This window comes from Aulonocara sp. 'chitande type north' Nkhata Bay, linkage group LG14 (genome assembly GCF_057382095.1).
Source record: "Aulonocara sp. 'chitande type north' Nkhata Bay isolate Kocher_YH1m ecotype deep benthic linkage group LG14, A_spYH_male_GT1.1, whole genome shotgun sequence".
NCBI classification, from domain to species: domain Eukaryota; kingdom Metazoa; phylum Chordata; class Actinopteri; order Cichliformes; family Cichlidae; genus Aulonocara; species Aulonocara sp. 'chitande type north' Nkhata Bay.
In genome coordinates, this window is record NC_141357.1 from 9,899,283 (window position 1) to 9,922,585 (window position 23,303).

General features: G+C 43.4%; 1 protein-coding gene across 5 annotated transcripts; it reads left to right on the top strand.

Annotated features, from left to right (window-relative positions):
• Positions 1–170: 170 nt before the first annotated feature.
• On the top strand, positions 171–23,186 carry cep164 (centrosomal protein 164). 5 transcript variants are annotated; one of them, XM_086260889.1, is made up of 29 exons: positions 171–342; positions 728–811; positions 1,053–1,164; positions 2,492–2,563; positions 3,947–4,172; positions 5,229–5,393; positions 5,488–5,598; positions 5,672–5,752; positions 5,918–6,022; positions 8,415–9,299; positions 9,856–9,909; positions 10,349–10,479; positions 10,729–11,268; positions 12,535–12,666; positions 12,750–12,945; positions 14,851–14,928; positions 17,604–17,726; positions 18,602–18,745; positions 18,872–18,955; positions 19,032–19,100; positions 19,184–19,443; positions 19,633–19,809; positions 20,328–20,484; positions 20,566–20,673; positions 20,984–21,086; positions 21,483–21,869; positions 21,973–22,045; positions 22,146–22,265; positions 22,412–23,186. In XM_086260889.1, the coding sequence occupies exons 2-29, from the start codon at positions 733–735 to the stop codon at positions 22,506–22,508; spliced, it is 4,869 nt and encodes a 1,622-aa protein (XP_086117015.1). In that variant the 5' UTR covers positions 171–342; positions 728–732; the 3' UTR covers positions 22,509–23,186. The 5 variants fall into 5 exon arrangements, with proteins under 5 accessions (XP_086117015.1, XP_086117016.1, XP_086117017.1 ...); XM_086260890.1 differs by lacking the exon at positions 2,492–2,563; XM_086260891.1 differs by lacking the exon at positions 8,415–9,299 and having other exon boundaries at positions 172–342.
• The last annotated feature ends 117 nt before the right edge of the window (positions 23,187–23,303 follow it).

Sequence of the window (23,303 nt, forward strand, 5' to 3'; positions counted from 1 at the left end):
TCATATATTTCAGACATTTTATTTTTATTTTGAGTCTATATGCGTAAACTAAAATAAATGACAGTATGCTCACCGTTAACACCTCTGTTAAAGTCTAATTTCACCATGTACTGTAATACACATAAACTGGACAATTGCTGAGTTTCCGAGTACATGTGAACGCCTCGAGTGGCTCAGCCAGTCAGATTCAAACGTCTCCAACAGGAAACGAAGGAAGCGTCCTTGGAGATGTTGTTAGGAGTGTAACTTTCGCATCTTTCCCCTGTCTTTGTGCACAATGCCGCCGTCAAAGAACTGACTGCTAAGCGTTGCTTCCACAGAGGTTAATTTAAAGTTGGGAAGGTAAACGGCTCGGCTCTAATCTGCTTTCCAACTACTTAGCTTCCTGAGCTAACGTTACGCTAACGTGGAAATTAGCTGAGATGCTAACGTTAGATTAATTAGATTTATTTCGCTCCTTTTACTCCCCGACCCTAATTGCTGTCCTCAGCAAGGATTATATGTTGATTGTATGCTGACTGTGGCTTTAGCCCAGAAGCCCTTTTCCCCATGCTAAACATTGTTAGTCAGTATACAACAAATATGCGACAAAAGTTAGCTAATGTGTAAATTTTACCCCTTTAGCTAAACGACAACGCAAAACCTGCCGTTTTCAAAAGAGATGTTGATGCAAACGGCGTCGCCATTGTTTTATAATATGTGCGTGAATTATGTTTTGTCTCTGCAGTAACCATGACTGCAGCTGCTCTCGTAGGAGACCAGCTGATCCTCGAAGAGGAATACGATGAGAATTATATACCCTCTGAACAAGGTACCCCAGCATCATTGAACAGCACAGTTGATGAGATTTAAACTGCACTGTGGCTTACTTGTGTTTATTCACACCTAAACGCTGAACTAATATTAGTCCGGAACATGTTGCATTCAGGTTCCATAAACAGAGCTCATGCAGAACTGCAGTGCTTTATGGCTTAAATTCTGGAGATTTCCAAAACTATGCTACATGATGGTGTATACTTTGCATTCAGCTCTTCTTCTTTTCTTCTGATCAGAGATCCAAGAGTATGCAAGAGAGATTGGCATTGACCCCGACAATGAGCCCGAGCTTCTGTGGCTGGCGAGGGAGGGCATCGTCGCCCCTTTGCCTCCTGAGTGGAAGCCTTGGTAAGTAATGGGAAAGCACCCAGGGAGTGGACCTCAAGCACCAGAGATATAAGTCCAGTGGCGGGGGGCGGCTTACTGGGCTTAAGCCCGGGTTGTTTTGTCAGAAGTCTTTTGGGGTGTAATTTTTTCATAGTTAGATGCCTGGCTGACAACTGTATAAAACAAAAACTACACACAATATTCGAAGCACATAGTGCACACTGTGGGAATTTACGACTGTGCGTAAATCCCCCCTAATATTGGTATGATCCGAGCTCAGACACTAAAACGGAGCCAGGCAGACAGAGGAGAACTGAAGTTCGATCAGGTACCAAAGCAAATCATTCGTACTGTACAAATAATGTAAATATGACGGTGTATCACGAAAGATTGATATCAAACTGATCACTTGGCCCATATTACGTTACTTGCTCTTTGAGTGAATCAACAAATGGTGAAATGAAAAGCCGAACAACAACAATGCTGTTTCTTTAGAGACTCTTAGCTTACATGTATGTTTATTTCATATTTTCAGTTGTTACCCTCCACGGCTAAATAAATCGGTTTCAGTAATGCACTGATATACAAGAATGGACATAAGGGGCTTCTTTCAAAGAAAAAACTCTGGTAGTATTTTATATATTATGCTTTGTATGTTGTTCAGTATATTTCTATGCAAAACAAGAGGAACTTCAATACACAGCAGTATATTCACAGTTGAAACCAGATATTTACATACACTTTATGGAAAACACAAGAACATTTTTTTACTGTACAACATTAATTTAGAGTAAACTTGTTTTGTTTTGGATAAATAAATATTGAAATATCTTTTGAATTAGTTAAATGTCAGAATAAAGAGAGACAGAGTTAGCTGTCTATTTTTTATCACTTTCATCAAATTTAGGAGCACATATACACTAAGTTTATTGTTAATTAATAAGAAACTCCAGACGATTCCATTCTGAGCTGAAGAAGCTTCTGATAGGTTAGTAGAGTCCATGTGAGTAAATTGGTGGCACACCTGTGGATGCATATAAGGCAAAACACAGAGCCTGTTTCTTTAAAATGGGAAAATCAAGAGATGTCAACCAAAACACCAGGAAAAGAACTGTGGAGCTCCATAAGTGTGGCTCAATTTTGAATACAATTTGGTGCCATTTGCAATTAAGAAATACAGATAGTTTCTCTCTTTACTCTTAAAGTTAACAAATATGTTTTTTATATTTAGCAATCTAAAAAAATAAACATTTAGTCTGATTTGATGTTACAATTAAAAAAGTGTTTGTGTTTTGATCTGAAGAGTATGTAAATATCTGGTTTCAACTGTATATTTGATGATTGTCAGCACAAAGAGGGAGAGAGAGGAACAGAGAGGGAGAGAGAGAATGAGGACAGAACAGAGGTGGAACAAGAGCAGGTGAGACACACATGTTAGTCAAATGGTTGTTTACCAAAAGTATCACCGTATCATAGGTCCTCATGTATCTCGTACCTAGTGTTTCTTTTTAGGTTTGTTATTTTTCAAATTCTATATTTATTACGTTATGCAGACTTGTTTGCACAACAAGGCTAAATTATTATATAAACTTTTCTGAATCTAAATAGTGTGCTTTGGTAGAATTAAAAAATAATCGTAGTGCAGGTCTATGATGATTTTTAGTGCTACTATCATCTAGTTCTGATTCTGGTTCTGTCTTGGTTAAGTCCTCAGTAGTCCTGATTTTGAACTGTTGTAGTCCTGTTTTAATTCCGGATCAGTTCTGGGTCTGGTTGAATTGGGGTTTAGTCCTCATGTCTTGATACAGCCCCGACTTTGTTCTGCCTTGCTGCTTAATTAAAAACCTAGTTCAAGGTGTCCTGCATATGTGATATATATTTTTCCCTATATGAAGTCATTCTTTTTTGAACAAAACTCAAAACAGAGCCTATTAATCTTTCAGTCATTTCTACCCCCCCCCCCCCCCCCCCCCCCCCACACACACACACACACACACACACACACACACACACACACAAAAATATATATCCCACATGCATACTACCCTTTTGGGCTAAGCCCCGGGTGTTTCAAATGTCTGGCTCCGCCTCTGTATAAGTCCCCTTTCACGTATGCTCTGGCAAATTCAGGTGTTTTACAAAGTGTTTTCAAGGTGTGGATTACAGTGTAATTTCCAGCTAATTACAAGTGAGGGTCTGTTGTTGACAACTGAATGCCAAAGTGTGTAGCAACCATCTCTTATCAAATTCTCCAGGGAGACGTCAGAGCTATTGACAAAATAATGCCTCTAACCCAGCAACACATGGCTTACAAAGCAGTTATTATTACTTGTAGATAGATGATAGATTAACGTAATAGATTAACATAGCCATCCTTCTAATTCTTGGCTCATGTGTTTTATATAATTTAGCTTCATTATGATGTCCTCAATGAGTGGTGTTAACTGTAAGAATGGATTCTATGGTTTTTAACTGAATGTATTAACTAAACCTAAATAATTATTAAGACAGTTATAGCATAATAATCATTTGTAATGCTTAATGGACATAAAAATGTAGGAGGTGGGGTTATATGATCCATCCAGCACCACCAGCTTGTCCTCCTACAACAGGTTTGCTTTAGTTGTCCACACTGGTTCATCCCTTCAGTTTGGTAAGTGTTAATGGTGTTGTTGCACAAGGCCATTTTAAATAATTTCAAGAATGTCTGATACCTTCAAAGTAAAATTATAAAGAAATGTGGGGTGACTCAAGACTGAATAGAACAGTGAATGACTCCCGTTTCCTTTCTCCTTACCCACAGCCAGGACGTGACAGGGGACATCTACTACTTCAACTTCTCCACGGGTCAGTCCACCTGGGATCACCCCTGTGACGAGCACTACCGACGCCTGGTGGCCCAGGAGCGTGAGCGAGCTCAGCTCACAGCCACAGCTGGGGGCGCAGGAGCCAAGAAAGACAAGAAAAAGAAGAAAGAAAAGAAGGAGAAGAAAGAGAAGAAGAAGAAGGAACCACTCAAAACTCATGGGGTGAGTGGTTTTATTGATTTATTTTCTTCCTTCTTGTTTTAGACAAAAATTTTATGTTTACTTATCGAGCAACATTGCATCAGAGTATAAGTGGACTGCAAATAAGATGTGTATAGATTGATTAAGTGGTTATAGGGACAAACGTGTATGTATATGTGTGTGTTCGTATTTTCACTACTAAAACTGTAGCCGAACAACAAACTACTGTTTGTTACTGGGTTATTAGGAGGTTTTCTGAGCTCATAAGGGTTAGCCTGTTGATTCTTAAAGTTTGAAATTCACAACTCCAACCTCCATCCATCCAGCTTCTTTCACTTAACCATGCTGGAGCCAATCTCTTCTGCTATAAGGCAAGAGGTGGGCTACACCCTGGAAAGGTTGCAAGTTTGTCACAGGGCTGACAAAGAGAGACAGACAACCATTCATGCTCACATTCACACCTGTGGGCAGCTTAGAATCATCAACTAAACTAACCTACAGACAAAGGCCCCGGCCAGATGGTGGATTTGAACCCAACACCTTCTTGCTGTGAGATTAACCACTGCTCCACCGTCGTGTTGTCAGTGTTGTTGTTGTTGTTGTTTTTTTCAATTAGCCCTTAAAATGCTCAGATTTAGCCCGCCAAGGTCCTTTTATGCACACTTTGCAAAATCAGTTTCTAACATTGTGGACACTTTATCAATGTTTTTATATAGTGTTATGCTGCCTCAGTGTCTTCTGCATCTGCTTCTGCATAATCCCCACTGACTCGGTGTTGTAATCGGGGCTCTCTTGGGGTCCGGGCCATCTGCTGCAGAACTCTGTGTTCTCCCTGTGACTGAGAGAGTTCTTTATGTCACAGGCTGGAATTTTGGACTGCTGCAGAAGGAGTTGTGGAAATGTCTAATTAGTGGTATTACGTTATTAAAATATAAACATCTAAAGAGCCCAAATACATTTTCTTTCTACTGCAATATTAAAACTAGACTTCCATGTCAGAGAACACGATGCATTCCTAAAAAAGGATTTGTTGAAAAGCGAGAGCTCACATCACCGACTGCGTCTCTTCTCCTACAGGCCCTCAGTTCGTCTCTGGGACCTCTGCAATCTTCGCTTACCAGCCTGGCTCCCCTGCGAGGTCTAGATGCCCCCAGCCAAAGCGCTCTCTCTGGATCTGCCACTGCTCTGCGGGGGTCTCTCGGCAGCTCTGGGGGGTTGGAACCCCTCAAGAAACCCCTACAGGTAAAAGAGCCATCATGCTACGTTATGGATGAAATGTTGTGCTTCTCCCTTTTTATCCCATCTGAATCTCTTCCTTCCATTCATTCTTTTTCAGGCTCCTCGAACCAGTGGAGCAACCAGAATACTCGGCATCCGACAGGAAGAGAGAGTGTCATTTACTTTGCCCGATTTTGACAGTGATGATGACAAAATCTCAGAAAACGAGGTTGGTTTAGCTTCCTGTAGCTCCCAGGAAATACACTTCACGTCCTTCTGTAACCAGCGACTGTTCTTTCCAGCCAAGTCCTCATGATTCAGACAGACTATTGAAGAATCTCCACCTGGATCTGGATGCCCTTGGAGGAAGCCTAAAGTATGAGGTAGACAGGATTACTAGCTTTTTACTACTCTGAGTTATAATTTAGGCACAAATAACTGCATTGACCATTATGCACCTTCTCATTTATAGAAAGTATAATTATGTTTCCTAATTAATGGTTTATCAGTGTCAGTGTTAAAGTTTCCTGTGTAAATGTTTACTGCAGGAAAGTGATGCCACTGGCGCAGCACCAGCTGAGGAGAGGACGGAGCCCGAGTTGCAGGATTTGGGCCTGTCTGGTGACCACAGCCCTGAACCGCAGTCACAACAAGTAAAAGCACACAACAGTGTCCACGCATCATTTCTCTCTTTCTCGCTCTCAACAAGTAAAACCTCTCTGCCACTTCTGCCCTCTTCACCTGTGTGTGTGTCTTTGAACGGCTGTGGTGTGTTGTTTAATGTGCGGCACATTCGAGGTATTATAATGATTGTTGTGTTTCTGTTTTTTAAACCAGAGATTTTGTACAAAGATCAGAATATGTTTGTGAAGAATGGGGGTCTCGGGTACCTTTCCTCTGGTAAAACTGCAGAGTGAGAGATTTAGAAAATACACAAACACTGCTGTATTTTCAGTGCCTGTTTAACTAGAAGTGTTATTAATGGGTATTGGTGCTATATTATTATAAGTGTTTTTATGATTACAAGAAGGGACTTTTCTTGTTGTCTTGTCTAACTGTGGTCTCTAAACCATATGTTTCTGCTTCTCTTGTGTCTCTTTGACCTTTAAACCTTTCACCTTTGCACTGTGACCCATGTGTGTCCCTGCAGCTGCTGTGCTGCTGGGATCTGTCCTACGGGCACGGCTGTTACTGTGTCTTCCTCTTTGTCCTTCTGTCCTCCTACTGCCACTGTTACTGCTTTGCTCTCTAAACAGCAAGAGCATGGGCCATCGCCATCAAAACTCATTCATGAATTTATTTATTTAAGTATATCATTCACAGTATAATTCCTTACCATCACCACTGAGCAGTTGTATTTATATCATGTAATTTAATAAGTCATATAAATAGTTTTTTTTTCTGAAATGTATATATAATACAGACACGGCCAGGTTTGTTAATCGGGCCAAATTAAATTTTAAAAAAGTGTTGAGGGATAAAATGCAATTTACTTACTAATGATGCACAAATTTGTGACACACTTTATTTCTATATTGAAAAACACAATCACCAAAAGGAGCACAGATGGCTTTCAAAGTTGAGAACGCGGGCACATCTTTGTTGCTTGAAGTCTGACAGACCTAATATGTGTGTAGTTTTTATGCCCTAAGCAAATGTGGAAGAGTAGACCAAGGAGAGGTTAGAGAAGGGTCCATAAGTTTTTGGACAGTGACAGATACTTTGTAGCCTTTCCCTAAGGATAGTGCAACAGTTTCTTTTTTTATGGCTTTATTGGATAGGTAAAGTGAAGACTGACAGGAGGGCCACGTTTCGGACTTGAACCCAGGCTGTCGGCTCTCAGCCGTACAGCATATGGTCGCCTGCTCATCCAACTGAGCTAAACGAATATTCTGTAAAATGTTTGGCTAGCAAAAGTAGTCTAGTAGAACAGTGATGTGCTCTGTGGTTCTGAAAAAAATACAAAATTTGAGGATTTCATTTAAGATTTGATGCTTATGTGAAAAAACAAGTTTATAAAGCCACGCTTGGCTTCATGAAGTCAGACTCCTTCTAGTTTAGCTGGATGTTTCAGGAGGTTGAGTTTCCTTTCAAATAAAACCAGTTTTTCCTCACATGCCAAATAAATTAACACAAGTTGAGAAAATTGTCTCATTTCTGCTATGTGCTCCGTGCTCTTGTGCAGCATTTCCCTAGCAACAACTATTGTTGCCATGTGAGGTTAAAATGGACCCAGTAATAATTACATAACCCACTGTGTTAGCCAAATGTCCAGCTGTGATGCCTCTGTCTTCATACTGGACTCGAGTTCTGAGTCTGACTGAGAAGCTGAGGGACACTGTGTGCCCATACCCTGCTCTATCGTCTTTCTTGACTCTAATGGGGACAAAGTGAACATTATGTTGGATTGAGTAAGACTAAACTAGTAATTAAGTCTATTAGCTCATTAAGAAAGTGTTTGCAGAAGTCACAGGGAGCTGAAGGGTCATTTTCTCTTAGATGTCTCTATAACTAGATTTCTTTTCATGACTGGAGGAGTCGCCTCCTGCTGATTTATTTATAAGGAATGCCGGTTTAAGGCACCTTTGCTTCTTTTATATGCACCTTAGTGAATTATGCTGCATGACTGATTTAAATGCTGAAGGGATAAATAAGGAGAAAAACTGTAAATGCAGTTGTATCACTAGCTTCTTTACCTGTAGTAAACTTATTTAGACTTTTTTTTTTCACCAAATCAAGGCTTGCACCCAAAGTCATAAATTTGGTGTGTTTTGGGGGAGAATAACAGAATTCCCTGTTGATTTGTCAGCGTAAAGGTGTACTGATTCAGTGCTGAAACAAGGAAATCACAGTCATAAAACACACCTGCTCGAACTATCCCCCGTGTTTGTGCTTGTGTTTAAATGTGAGTCCCAGAACCACAATGTTTGTGTCTTTTGTTTGTGCAGACATGCATGTTCTTGTTTGGTGGATTTATTTTTATGTGCTGACTGCCTAACAAGGTGTGGGATGGATGGACCATTCTTCCCATTGTCTTCCACCCAGGATTCTCTGAAGGGTCGCCACAGCCACCTCTCTCCACAGACAGGCAGTGGAAATCATGTCAGTGAGGAAGGGGCTGATGCTGTCACTCCTGATCCTGAACACTCTGCTGAGCACTCAGAAGAGGAGGTAGCAGAGGAGTTAAATGAGGCAGAGGAAGAAGAGCAGCAGGGTAGCACATTAGACAAAGATGAAAAAGGAGCAAAAGAGACAAAAGGAGATGTGGAAGGTAGACAGGAAGATGGAAAAAGCCAAGAGGAGGGGAAAGAGATAGAGGATGCTCAAAGGAAAGCGGCTGGAGAGAACAAGAAAGGGGAAGATGAAAATAATGAGCTAGAGGAAGAGTGCTGTGAAGATAAGGACGAGAACAAAGATGAAGACATAGAGAGGAAAGAAGAGCAGCAAAAAATAGAAGAAGAGGAATGTGAGGATAGTAGCAGTGAAGTCGTGAAGAAGTCCTCCAAAAGTGATCAAGGTGGAGAAAGTCGGGAGGAGGACAGAACTGACAAAGAGAGGGATGAGCTTGAGAGAACTGTAAGTGACGGAGGGCACAGTGAGAGAAAGGAAGAGGAGGTCGAGACCAGTAGCAAAGGAGGGCAGGAGGAGGAGAGCGATAAGGTTTTGGAGAAGTGCTCTCTAAGCCGGAGGAAACTGACAGAGAGTGATGAGGTGTTGGAAAGATGTGTACAGAGCGAAGGAGAAGACACAGAGAGGGGGGGAGTGGAGCTAGAGGAGGACTCAGTTGGCCAGAGAGCATTAGACAGCAAGGAGGAGGAGGTGGAGGAGGAGGTTATAGAGAGGTTTAAAGAGGAAGGAGCTTATGACCAACCAGCCAGTAATGATCGGAAGATGAAAAATGTGACAAAAAATTCTTCCCTTCCTGCAGAGGTAGGGTCCAATGTTGTGCCTCTGTGTTGCCTCTCAGTCTTAGTCTTGCTTGATTTTTGCAAGCAGGTGCATGTAGTAGCTCTCAGGCTCCAACTCCACTGCCTTAGGGGCTGCTACTTGCCCTGCGACTTCCTGCCTGGAAGTCTTCATTCACACACTGAATGATAAATCGGGCAAAAGGTCAATCTATCTGAGCCCCTGAGGATTGGATTGGAGTATTTTCCCATTGACAGTGCAGACTTATTAAGCTGACCTGACCTTAGGTTGCTGGTTTGAGTTTTCTGTTCAGACAGAACTGTCATATCCCACAACCTTGCCCTTCACCTGGAGAGTGTGCTTGCTTTAGTTGCACAATGATTTTGCAGTGTGCCTGCCTGCAGTCTGGCCTTGGTTGTGTTTGCATGTAGGCTGTAGCTTGGAATCACCCTTAGTGTCTTTCTGTGGCTTTGGTAGAGACAGCATGCTTGGATGTCCAGTGTTGCTTGTGGGCAGTTCAGTTGTTTAGACATAGGTTATCAGCGAGAACGTTACATGATCACTGTCTGTACTATTGCAGAATTCTGAAGCCAGTAAGAACATTGAGGAGACGTCGTCCTCCATAGATAACAAGGTATGCACCCTAACTCATTTACCATTCAACCTACTGTGCTCAAAAAGCCAAAACAAACCCCCCCCCAAAATCCCCCAAGACTCTTTTAAATATGGCATGGTCATGACCTAAAAACCCGACTCATTTCATCTTAAAAGCCTCTTAAAAGCCTTTATGAGGTGTTACATTTTATTTATTTTAATAACAGGCTATGTGGGGACAATGACACTTTTTTTCTTGTGGTGTTCCACTGATAGGCAGGCTTGGACAAGTTATAATGGTCTAAAGGGTTCAGAAAATAAATGTCTTTTTAGAATTTCAAAATCCAAAAAGCTTCCCTTTCATTTAACTGCATAAATCTCTTTTTATTCTTCCAGTGTAAAAAAAAAAAAAGAAGCAAAAATTTGCAGCTGCGACACATCTGATAAATGATTTTTAGATTTCAAACTCTGTCTTTCAGCTGTCGCAGAAGGCTCTGGACATCAACGATCTGTCTGATGCTGTCAGTCCACTGGAAAAAACTGACACAGAGGAGAAGGAGGAGGAGAAAGGAGAAAAGGGGGAAAGGAAAGGAGGAGAGGGCAGCAAGAGGTGCCTTTGGTTTACATATTGGTCCTCAAAAATATCTGCTTTGTTGATTTTATGTGACTTTATCCTCTTAAGAAGTTGCACTTAGCACTCGGTCTATTTTGTTTTTTTTAGTAAAGAAACATCTACTTTTTACAACATTTACAGTTTATAAAGAAAGCTTTAGACTTATGCCCTTCTTGCCTGTTCATAGAATTATGATGAACAAATACAACACCTTTTAACTCTTTTGCTCTCATTCTTTTATTTTAGCCATGTGCTGGCCAAAGACAGAGACACATCCCCAGTGCATAAAGTTGACCGGCTTGTCCTTCACCAGTCCAGCCTTTCACCGTCACCCTCCATCTCCTCGCATTCAGACCAGGCTGTCACCCCCAGGCAAACGGCCCAGGGCCTCGGCGTACCTCTGGGATTTGAGAGGCCTGAAACTTCCAGGGGCCGACAGGCACGGTTTTTGAGCATCCAAGCTGATGGTGTTAAACGCTCCTTAAAAAAACAAGAGAGGGCTTTGGAAGAAGAGCTGGGAGGGAGAAGCCGGAAAGATGGGGAGAAGAAAGAGAGTGAGAAAGAAGAAGAAGAGGAGAGAAAGAGGCTAGAGAGAGAGGAGAGAAGTAAGAAGGAAAGAGAGGAGATGGAGAGGGAAAGGAGGAAAACTGACCGAGAGATAGAGGAGGAGAAGGAGCGCATAGCTAAGGAAAAAGAAGAGAGGATTCGTCTGCTCCGGGAAGAGCTGAAAAGAGAAGAGGAGGAGGAGGAGGAGAAACTGAGGGGGGAGACTGAGGAAAGACTGAGGTTGGTAGGAGGTCAAACTCAAAGACAGCACCTTTAAATTTGTTTTTGTATTGTGTTGTTTACTTCCTACTCTTTATTGTTATTATTTCATGAGGTGTGAATCCGCGAATTGATGAAGCTCCTTTGCTTCCAAAGGTTTTTTTTGTTGTAACTACATTAGGGCTGCCACAAACGATTATTTTGATAGTCGACTAGTCACCGATTATTTATGCGATTAGTCGACTAATCAGATCATCATCATCCAAAATAAACAAAAAGTCCTTCAAAAATAAAATGCAGCAACCATCACTGGACGTAAAACTACAGCTTATTGCACCAGCAGCATCTGCTCTTATATAACTATCATTAGCTTACAGCTTTAAGCTTTTAAGGTGCTAACTAAAAATAAAGACAAGATGATAGTTTATTCAATTTTAATGAAATTTGCAGATTGTTTCGGTAAAGTTTAATAAACTCCTTGCTATCTAAAATATAACAGGACACCGGAGTATATTCTCCAGCATCTCACACTTCTGATAATCAGCTGTCTGCTTGACGTTTATTCAGCTGTGTAAAAACTATAACTTTAATCTCAGCCAAACCGATTTACTCAGGAACAAATAAAATACAAAAAAAAAAAAAAAAAGCCAAACAACAACATTTTTAATTTATCTAAGTGACTCATATATATTTAACCTGAGTCGCGAAAGACGGCGGTGGGTTTGAAAACAATTTGCCGGGAGTCCGGTGTTCTCACGGCGCTAGTGACCTAGCCCCCGCCTAGCTAACGAGCTAGTGGGTAACAGACGTCTCCGAAAACGTCGGAGCGCTTTTGAAAATATGTGGTGTCCTGATAAACTGAGCCGATATTTGAGGTTTACACAGCTACATTCTCGCCTGAAAATATGTTAAACGTTTATTTTGTGACCCAGAAAGAATAATAAGAGTAATATTAAAACTAACTAGCTACCGCCATTGTTGGAAACTAAGCTGGGCCGCGCTATGAATTCTGGGACACAGCTGCTTCTTCTTCTTCGGGGTTTAACGGCAGCTGGCATCCTTGTACATGCTGTGCTGCCATCTTCTGTTTCAGTCCGTTATTACACTCTTAAATCCTGCTATTATTCCTGCGTCTTTTGCGATCTTACAAAGCTTCAAACGACACGTCGACTATTAAATCAGTCGTCGACGATTTTGATAGTCGACGTAATCGTGACTAGTCGACAAATCGTGGCAGCCCTAAACTACATACACAAATGCTTCTGAATTTACATGCCTCTCCCTCAGGGCTTTACGGCAGCACCTCCTGTCTAGAAGGAGAGAGGAGGAGACCAGGCTGAACGAGGAGTCTGACAGAATGTTGGAGGAGCTCAGAGAGTCTACGAAGAGGGAGAGGGAGCAGCAGCAACACAAACTCAGGTCAACGCTTAACACACAGTCGCCCCTAAAGAAGTGAAAAAACACAATCCCTGTATTAACATGAACATCTGCGTCATGTGCAGGGAAGAGAGTGAAGTCCTGTTAAAGGAGGTACGTGTCACTCTAGAGGAAGAGCAAACTGCAGCGCGGGAAAGACTGGAGGCCCAGAAGACACGGGACATCGAGCGACTGAAGGCGGAGTTAGAAGAAGAGCTGGAGACAGAGAAGAAGAGGCTCCAGAGAGAGAGGAAGGAGAAACTGGACTCTCTGAAACAGGAGGTAACTGTTGATGCTGCTGATTTTTTTTATCCTCAGACAGCTTGTCTTTATAGGGATATTTAGGTCAGATAAATCACAGTGTTCAATGGACTAAAGAGGAGGGGGACCATCCAACTTATTACTAGCACTCAGTTCAAAATCCTGCATCTGTGATGGAATGGAATTAGAGCACCACATGCTCCCATCCAGATTCAGGGAAGGCCTTTCATATTTCAGCAAGACAATGCTAAACCGCATACTGCATCTGTTACTGCAGCATGAAGCATGCTGCAGTAACAATGCTAGCCTTTCACCATCCTGAAACATTTGACACATTATGAAGCAAGTAAGAGAAAGAAGACCCTGGACTGCTGAGCAGCAATGCTCGAACTTTTAAAATAAAATGTTAAGTGACATGTAACGCATGAGGTGAGAGTTCTCTTATTGTGGGGGCTATATTTTGATAGCTGCTTTAATAATTATAGAGGCCACATCCTGTATGTAGTTATGAGAAGGTATCCCTTTAATAGAATCCTATTAAACTAACTGTGTGTCATATACCTGTCTGAAATAAAGTACACATTTGCTTTTATATTGTGATTAATCTTGTCTCCATGTGGGAGATAATTTATTATAGGTGAGGGAACTGTTGGTGACAGGTGACAGGGGCGGATCTAGAGGAGTGGTATGGGGTCGCATGTGCCACCCTAAAATGATCTCTTGCCACCTCTAGTGCCACCCTAGTTTTGCATATGACGGTGTTGTTTATTAAGATAAGATAGCATTAACACTTTGAAGGTGGAATGAAGGTGACTGTTCTTAACACTGTGTGTGCTGCACCTCCGAATTGCAGGACCGGCATGTGATTAAGCTGACATAGCAACAAGCTGGAGCCACGCTGAGTCTCTATTTCAGCTTGTGTTGAAAGTTTGGACTTCAAAGTATACATCAGTTTTTAAATTTTAGTGACAGGCCACTAAATCCAGACTTCTGATTAAAAAACTATATTTTTATATGTATTTATTTATTATACAGGCTATACAGTACATAAAGTAAAAATTCACGTGTTATGTAACTGAAAAGTTTAATTATGTGAGCTACAGAAAATAATTAAGTTATAGACTATATTTATATGAAACATGTGTATACTTACTGCATTTAAATCATGCAGTAAGTGTAACACCTGCATATGTGTTTCAAAAAAGGCTTAGATTTTGCCATCCCATTTGATTTCCATGCCACCCTGATGCCACCCTACGAAACTTTCTCTAGATCCGCCCCTGATAGGTGAAAGTTTTTTTCCTATCTTGATTTATTAAGATTGTTATTGCGATTTATAGAAAAGTGATCATACACGTTCTGAAGGAAGCAAATGTATTATAGCTGCTTTCATGGGAGAAATCAAGATTAAAGTTGGGTTCAGTAAATAGTCAAATATTGTCCTTGTTATGAAGCAATCTGGACTGAAAAACAAACCACTGACTCACACTAGATGCTGGTAGGTTAAACCTGGATGTTTGTTGTCTTGTGTAGTGAAAGGACTCCAGAAGTCAGTTTTGTTGTGACCTAGTCCTTGTAACTCCATTTCTAGTTAGACTTGTCACTCAGGGCAAGAATTCTTGATCACAGTGGTACTAACATACCAAAATATTTTATGTCCATGACCTAAAGTCCTAAAGTGTCTGCGTCACCATACAGTTGTAGCTTTGTTTTTTTAGTTTTTGTAAAGACAGAAAAGACAGACATTGCCAGGATCTAAATGGTCTCAGTTTAAACTGCCAAATGATCTTTGTGGCCAGTGGTAGTGTGATATACTAATGTAAACATTAAAACCAACCGATCCATGGGTTTGCTTTAATAGTACACGAACACAACAAACACGGATTAATGATCTGTCTGTGTTTGCACTTTTTTGTGTGTATAAAGGTCAGAAGCACAGAGAGGAGGAGGGAGCTGATGATGAGTCCGCGGCCTGAGCTGCAACTGGCCGAGTACCACCGCGAGGTTAGAGGACACATTTTTATACAGCATTGAATCATCATCTCTGTGAATATGAGCTTAAAGGGCGTGAAGCACTAGTAGCATTAGAATGGGTTATAACTTCTTTTTAACAAAGCCAATCTGAGCCATGAGCTTCCAAAATATAAGCAGTATATTAAATGCCCGACCAGAGAGGAGAGGACATTAGACCACTGCTACAGCACGATCAGCGGGGCCTATCGCGCGGTGCCCCGCGCTTCACTCGGACTTTCTGACCACGTCATGATCCACCTAATCCCCGCGTACAGACAGAGGCTGAAGCTCTCCAAACCTGTCGTGAGGACTAAAAAACTGTGGAGCAACGAGGCTGTGGAGGAGCTTCGCACGTGTTTGGAGACCACAGACTGGGACACAATGAAGGCTGCTTCTAACAGCTTGGACGAGTTTACGGACACTGTCACCTCCTATATCCACTTCTGTGAGGACAGCATTGTGCCATCACGCACCAGGGTGAGTTATAACAATGACAAACCCTGGTTTACTCCTAAACTCAAAAAGCTGTGGCTGGAAAAGAGTAAGGCGTTCAGAAGCGGAGACAGGGACTGCTACAGAGAGGCCAAGTACAGGTTCACTAAAGAAGTGGACATTGCTAAACATCAGCACTCTGAGAAGATGCAGCAGCAGATCTCAGAGAATGACTCGGCCTCTGTGTGGAAAGGTTTTAGGAATATTACAAACTACAAGCCTAAAACCCCCCACTCCACTGATGACTTGCTCTTAGCCAACACCCTTAACGACTTCTACTGCCGTTTTGACGAGCCATCAGGCAGCCTTCACACCTCCAATGACCCCAACAATAGAGGCACTTTGGACACTCATTCCCCCACCTCCCCCCCCTCCATAGAGCCATCACCACCTTCAAACTGTTCACCTGCAACACCCGCCCCCTCACCCCACACAAAAGAGGATTTCACACCACCTCCTCCGACCACAACTCTTCATATTCATGAAGCAGATGTGAGGAAGCAGTTTAGGAGTCTGAATGCTCGGAAAGCTCCCGGCCCAGACGGTGTGTCTCCTGCCACCCTCAGACACTGTGCAAACGAGCTGGCCCCAGTGTTTTCTGGCATCTTCAACTCCTCACTGCAGGCATGTCATGTGCCTGCCTGCTTCAAGTCCTCTACCATAATCCCTGTCCCCAAGAAACCTAGGATCACTGGACTAAATGACTACAGACCCGTGGCTCTGACATCTGTGGTCATGAAGTCATTTGAGCGCCTGGTTCTCTCCCATCTCAAGACCCTCACGGCCCCCCTCCTGGACCCCCTGCAGTTTGCATATAGAGCCAACAGGTCTGTAGACGACGCCATCAACATGGCCCTACACTTCATCCTGCAGCATCTGGACTCCCCAGGAACCTACGCCAGGATCCTGTTTGTGGACTTCAGCTCTGCCTTCAACACCATCCTTCCAGACCATCTCCGAGACAAGCTTTCCCAGATGAATGTGCCTGATCCCATCTGCTGGTGGATCACTGACTTCCTGACGGACAGGAAGCAGCACGTGAGGCTGGGAAAGAATGTCTCGGACTCCCGGACCATCAGCACCGGCTCCCCTCAGGGCTGTGTTCTTTCTCCTCTGCTCTTCTCCCTGTACACCAACTGCTGCACCTCCACCCACCAGTCTGTCAAGCTAATCAAGTTCGCAGATGACACCACCGTCATTGGACTCATCTCGGACGGGGACGAGTCTGCCTACAGGAGGGAGGTTGAACGTCTGGTGTCCTGGTGCAGCCACAACAACCTGGTGCTGAATGCCCAGAAGACAGTGGAGATTATTGTGGACTTCAGGAAGCACACAGCCCCACTCCCCCCCATCATCCTGACTGACACCCCCATCACCTCTGTGGACTCATTCCGCTTCCTGGGTACCACCATCACCCAGGACCTGAAGTGGGAGCCCACCATCACCTCCGTCATCAAGAAAGCCCAGCAGAGGATGTACTTCCTGAGGCAGCTGAAGAAATTCAACCTGCCAACACGGACGATGATGCAATTCTACACTGCAATCATCGAGTCCATCCTCACCTCCTCCATCACCGTGTGGTACGCTGGAGCCACTATCAGGGACAAACAGAGACTGCAGCGTGTTGTGCGCTCTGCTGAGAAGGTGATTGGCTGCAGACTCCCATCTCTGCAGGACCTGTACACCTCCAGGACACTGCGGCGTGCAGCCCGGATCTCAGCTGACCCTTCTCACCCTGGACACAGTCTGTTTGACCTGCTCCCCTCAGGCAGGAGGCTCCGGTCCATTCGCACCAGAACCTCTCGCCACAAGAACAGTTTCTTCCCCTCTGCTGTTGGACACATGAACAATAACCACATGATTGTCCCCGCCACTAACATATGACCCTACGCTGTGTAACTGCATCATTTCATGTTTGGCACTGATCACCACCTGCACTCATGTATATATCTTTCTACGTAGCACTCATAATTCTTATTCTCATGTATATATCTCATGTATATCTCATGCACATATCTTTCTTTCTACATAGCACTTTAATTCTTATTGTCTGCACTGAAGCACCGCAGCAATTTCCTAATGTTGTAAACCTCAACATCTGGCAATAAACCCATTCTGATTTCTGATTTCTGATTAAAAAATTTTCCTTCCCCCTTTTCTGCACCGCTGCCCAGCTGACCGATGTGCTCCAGGAAGTGCGAGAGGAAGTGCAGCGGGATCACGAGAGGAAGCTGGAGCAGCTGAGGAACGACCACAGGAGAGAGATGAACAGCATAAGAGAGAAATATCTAGACGAGGTCAGGGAGCGTTTCAGATTTAGTTGTACTGTAGATTCTTATAAACATATAGCCAAACTTTCAAGTAAGAAATGATCTTCAGACTAGAGCCTGGCTGATATTTTTAAGACCGATACCGATTAAAAAAACTGTTGTTTCAGCCGATATTCACCAAACATAACCAGATTTCCACATATCGTTATTTATAAGTGCTTAATAAGATACTGAATGATTTGTTTATGCTCGACCCGACTCTGCTCCTAACATCTGTTTCCAACCAAGCTTTTTGCCAAAAGGAAAGTTGCAGAGTGCCCTCTGGTGGACAAAGTATGCAACATCAACATTCATAACATGGTTGAAGGATGTTTCTCCTTCCTTTGTACATAAATGTCATAAATGACATTTTTGATATGTCAGCAAATGGCTAATATCAGTCTGATTGGCATATCAGCATTTCAGACTGCTCTAAAGAGGCAGTTTATTTCTACTCTTGGCTCCAAATGATATTAGTAAGTGCAGATTTCCTTAATCTGGCCAGCTCAGGCATAGAAGACTGACTCACCTGCTGTTTCCATCTTCTGTTTAAGAGGAGTCGGTCAGATTCAGTCAGGTAGAACTTTAAGAGGAGCTAAATAACTTACTCTAGGAGAGGCTGTGAAAAAAACAATCTGGAAATGCGTATAACAGGTCTGAATCTAGGAAAAGAGAGACTGAGCTGTTAAAACAACACCACACATGCTTTGGACTTTAAAGTAAAGAATAGCTTTTCTCACACGGTGTCACGTTTGTGTTTAATTTTAAACAGTGGACTAGTATCACAAGCTTTTGCCTCAAGGCTTTTTTTGTAAACAAGCAGGATACTTACTATCAGTCACGTCATTGTGTCTGTGTCCTAGGAGACGGCTCAGAGGGAGCGCTTGCTGTCCACTCTGCAGGAGGACAGAGAGCGATTGCAGGCCTCACATGCTGTCCAGCTGGAGAAGCTCCGCTTACAGCTGGATGCACAGATACAAAAGACTGAGCTGGCACACTCACGCAAGGTAAGTCAGGACAGACACACGAATGCTAACTCTGAGGTGGGGTTTACATAATATTTGCTAAGCTGTGCCAAGGAAGGGTAAAGGTTAGCCTTTTCTAAAAGGAAGTCATCTTATCTCTTTGTGTAGGAGTCAGAGCTGCAGGATTTGGGGGATCAGCTGGAGCTGAGAGCCAAAGAGCTGAAGAGCCAGGAGGCCATGCTGCAGACCAAGGTCCGTTTTAAACAATATGTGCTCTGTTAAGAGGTATCTGAACCACATGGACTAATCAATTTCTGTCTCCTATCAGGCAGCAGATCTGAAGAGGAGGAGGAAGCTGCTTGGACAAGAGGAGCAGGAAGTGGACCGACAGATAGAGGTGTGAAGCCATGCTCTCTCCTAATGAACAGATTTTATTCACTTGCTTTGCGATCTGCCAACTTTCCTTTTTTCCTCCGTCAGGCCTTACCTCGGCTGATCCAGGAAAGAGACCGGCTGAGAGAGGAACTCGAGAGGATGAGAGAAGAGACAGCCCAAGCCAGAGAACTCATCAACAGAGCCAGGGAGGAGAGGAGTGAGGCCAAGGAGAAGGAGGAGAGGCTTAGGGAGGAGTTGGACCGAGCCAGGGAAGAGAGCAGGAGAGCCAGGGAGGACAAGGAGCACCTGGAGACCAAGGTGGCATTGCTGCAGGAGAGATGTGACCGCCTCAGCCACAGAGTCAGGTAGAGGCTTCCTACACTAATAGCTTTCAAAATAAAAGCTCTGATTGGTACTCATAGATTTGCCTCAGTATTAAATGACAGAATGACTGTCGCCTTGCATATGTAGAATTGTCTTGTTTTGTATTTGTTTAGCTTTTTTAATGGCTTTAAATATGATTCCATGTGAAAAGTCTGCTGTCGTTTTCTCAGTGAGCTGGAACGAGGTGAAGGGGCGAGCACGTCCGCGGAACAAGAGCAGGACAGAAAGAAGGCGGCAGAGAAGACGCCGCCGCCCTCCAGTGACAGAAGAGACACATCACTACATGTAGATGACCTGGAGGAGCCGCCTCTTTCCCCTGTACCTGACAGCAACAGCAGCATGGATGAGTAAGGGGAGCACACACACAGTACCAATCACAGAATAAACAGTTATAAATTTTCAGGATTAGGGGTTTGTTTATGGTTTGGTACTTTCCAGCATTTTGTTCTTATCATTTTGTCAATCTAAAAAAATAGCCGAATCCTAAAAATTGAAAAACCTTTGAGGTAGACTACTCCTAATAAGATGACAGATGCTGTGAAAGCAGAGCTCCTCCCGGATCTGACATTACAGATTTGGGTTTTTTTCATTGTTACCACTCTTATGCACTTGTTGTTTATGTCCTCAGTACTAAATCAGCTAAAACTGACTACCGTAACAACCCCCTCTGCTACTTAACTAACAAGACCAATACCAGAAGTTTAAGTGACTTGATGTTGTACTGATTAAAACTCTTCCTTTCATTGTTTTGAAGCGTGCATGTTTCTAGTTCTAATGTTTGTATGATAGAAATATCAAAACATTTGAGTTTTTGGTGCGTGTCTACCTTCAACACTTCCCATCCCCACACCTCTAACGTGTCCAGATTCCGGCGGTACATCTCCTCACATGGCGCTTCCATCCAGAAGACCAAACTCTTCCTGGAGAGAGAGAGCAGCCGGCTGATGAAGAGGCAGGCGGCCCTGCAGGCCCACCCCGCTCAGGGAAGAGCGACCGAAGAGACGATGATAAACCTTGAGCAGGTAAGGGGGAGCCTTACGTGTTAAACCTCAATCGGATTTTTTTTTTTTAAACAAGATGGGAATTTCTCCTCCCTTTGTCAGGAGGCCAACAGTGTGGCGGAGCTGGAGCGGACGGTTCAGAGAGGAAACAGTCTCCTGCGGAGGAAAGAGGAGCAGCTTCTGCAGCTAGAGAACTCTATAGCCAAAGAGGTCAGGAGGTCATCAGCATGTATTTGTGCTCTTCTGTGAGCTTGTTTAAAGTCTCACTTGGAATGAGCTTGTGTAATCAGTGTAGAAGGTTATATTGACCAAGTAAAATTGATGAAAAGCTATAAAAATAAGCAGAACATTTAGCAGCATGGTACCTTTCTGCCACTCAACACTTTATATGCAAGGATGAAATGTGTCTCAGTGGATTGGAAATATAACCTGGATTAGATTTAAGGTGTAGCAGAAGGGAATTCACACTTTTAATGGAATGTCGTGATGACTGTAACGCCCTGGTGCTTTTTCCACGTAGCCGCTGTTTGAGGATTTGTCTCGGCTCGCCGGAGGAAGGAAGGTAACCTTTGATGTGAGTGAGTCAGACCTCAGCAGCACCGTGGAACCGCCATATGGGACAGGTAATGCATGCTCGCCAGACAATGAACAGGATTTTCACATTTCAGTCTAAATCCAACAAACAAGCCCTTGCTAAGCAAAAGAAGATGGATGGAAGTAACATGTTCCCCTGTAGCTATGGGCTGAGAGTAAAGCCCCTTTCAAAGTATACTGAATTGGCAGATCTAAGGTAACCTATACCATACTTTGATTTATGATTGGGGACTATAAGTGTCCCTTTGATTTGTGTGTCAGAGCCAATGTTTCTGTATATAAACTTCACAAATCAGCTGTTAATAGACAATCATTTTGGCTCTAGTGCGTCCCCAGAGAGCCGCTCCTACCAGTTTGAAGAACTCACCTGTTGTATTTTCTCTTACCTCTGCAAATCTACACTTTCCTCCTCCCTCTCTCTTCAGGTGATATTCCCACCGTTCCAGCCAAAGTCCAGGAATTAGCAGAGTCACTGCAGCAGATCTCAGGCCAGCTCAACACCGTCCTGGGTGCCTTGGGTTCGCTGACCCAGCAGCAGAGCACCACACCTTACGCCGCTTTCCCTCCACCTCATCCTCACTCCACTCTAGCTCCTACCTCCTCCTCATCAGCTCCTGTCATTGCTCAGATGTACAACCTGGGAACCAGCTCCTTAGCCTCGCCTCCTCCTCTGGAGAGGCCCTCAGAGCCACCGTGGAGCTGGGCGACTCAGAGCGGCCCTGCAGCCCCCCCACTCTTCAGCACGCCCATCAGCAGTGAGCTGAGGGCATCCAGGGACACCCTCAACAGCCGCTGGAGCCAGATATTCCCTGGTATGTTGTTGGATTAGTGGTGCACCAACAACAGCACTCGTTGGGGGAAAAAAAACAAAAAAAAACAAAGTTGTACAAATTGTGTCATTGTTCTCTTGTCCAGGAGCAGCTGTTGCCCCGCTCGGTTCCAGCACAACAAGACCCTCCACGGCTTACTCATCATACACTCCTCTGAAGTACTGCAACCTACAATACACCTTTAATCAAGCCTGTGTAGCAGATTCCACACAAACGCTGTTTTAAGTGTACTTACGGTAACTCCTGTGTGTGTCTCAGTGAACACAGCCGGGCGCTTCACTCCACACCGAGATCAGCTGAGATGGACGGCCAAAGGCTGCAGGGGCTGATAGACGGCAACAAGAGGTGGCTGGAAATGCGCAAGAAAGACACCAGCATGTATCCTTCCATCACTCTAACACACAGTCCATCCTCTAGTTCTCCTTTATTTCATATAACTTCCTTTTTAAAATTTTCACTTTGCAAACATCTCTAGTCTAAGTTCACCTTGGGTTGTACCTGCCATCTTTAACTCCACCGTTCAGACCGCTGTTCACCCGCTATCAGGCTCCCTCCTCAAAGAGCGGGCTGGTCCAGCTGGGCCTGGATGACAACAATCAGATCAGAGTCTATCATTACTGACAACATGATGCACGGCCTCCCTCTACCGAGACCGTTACCGAGGACTTTGTATTACTGACTGTGACACGTCTGCATCGTGATGTTTACATTCCTTCTTCTTCTTTTAAAATTAAATATGTCGGTTCAGAAAATTTTCAGGGATCGTTCAGCCTCCTCTGCTCTTCCCAGAGGAAGAGATCACTCTAGAGGACATGGCTGTTCATTCAGGGAGGTTACATATCTGAGAGGGCTGAGGACTTTTATCCTCCAACACTAGAAACTACTTTTATTTTTTCAGGCAAACAAATTCAGGGTTAGAGGTCCATGCCAGAACTTATCCACTCTGTGTTTTAAAGCTGTAGTTCACTTGTGTCGGGTTGGGTTTTCCTAATAAGTATAAGACAATCACAGAGAAGTGTCCTGTGCGATTTCTCTATTGCTGAAACCTTTCCTTCCACAACACGGCCTGATGGAGGTTAACCGTTTATGTAATGCACTTTTTAACAGAGACTGAATTTCCTGTTGTTTTTGTAAAGACAGTGAAGCCAATCCACTTTGAAAAATGTTTAATGTCCAGTCTCCTGGTGTTTGCATATCAGTAATAGTGAGCTGTCGACTAGTTGTGCCTGTTACATATTTGTGTAAATATTGTATTTTTCTATGAAATATTTTAATAAAACATTTTTAATGTGCGAATGATTTCCAGTGGAAAAACTTGTGGTTAAATTGTGAGCTGCTCTTTTTCCAATGCTCTAAATTGGCCTCAGTAATTAAGCCAGGTTACTTCTGAATGGCTGCCCCTCTCAAACAGAAGAT

Coding starts and splice junctions, on each gene's coding strand:
- cep164 (XM_086260889.1), top strand. CDS start 733: ATGACTGCAGCTGCTCTCGTAGGAGACCAGCTGATCCTCGAAGAGGAA. Junction 14,929..17,603: donor TGGCCGAGTACCACCGCGAG/GTTAGAGGACAC, acceptor ACCGCTGCCCAG/CTGACCGATGTGCTCCAGGA. Junction 22,266..22,411: donor CGCAAGAAAGACACCAGCAT/GTATCCTTCCAT, acceptor TCCACCGTTCAG/ACCGCTGTTCACCCGCTATC.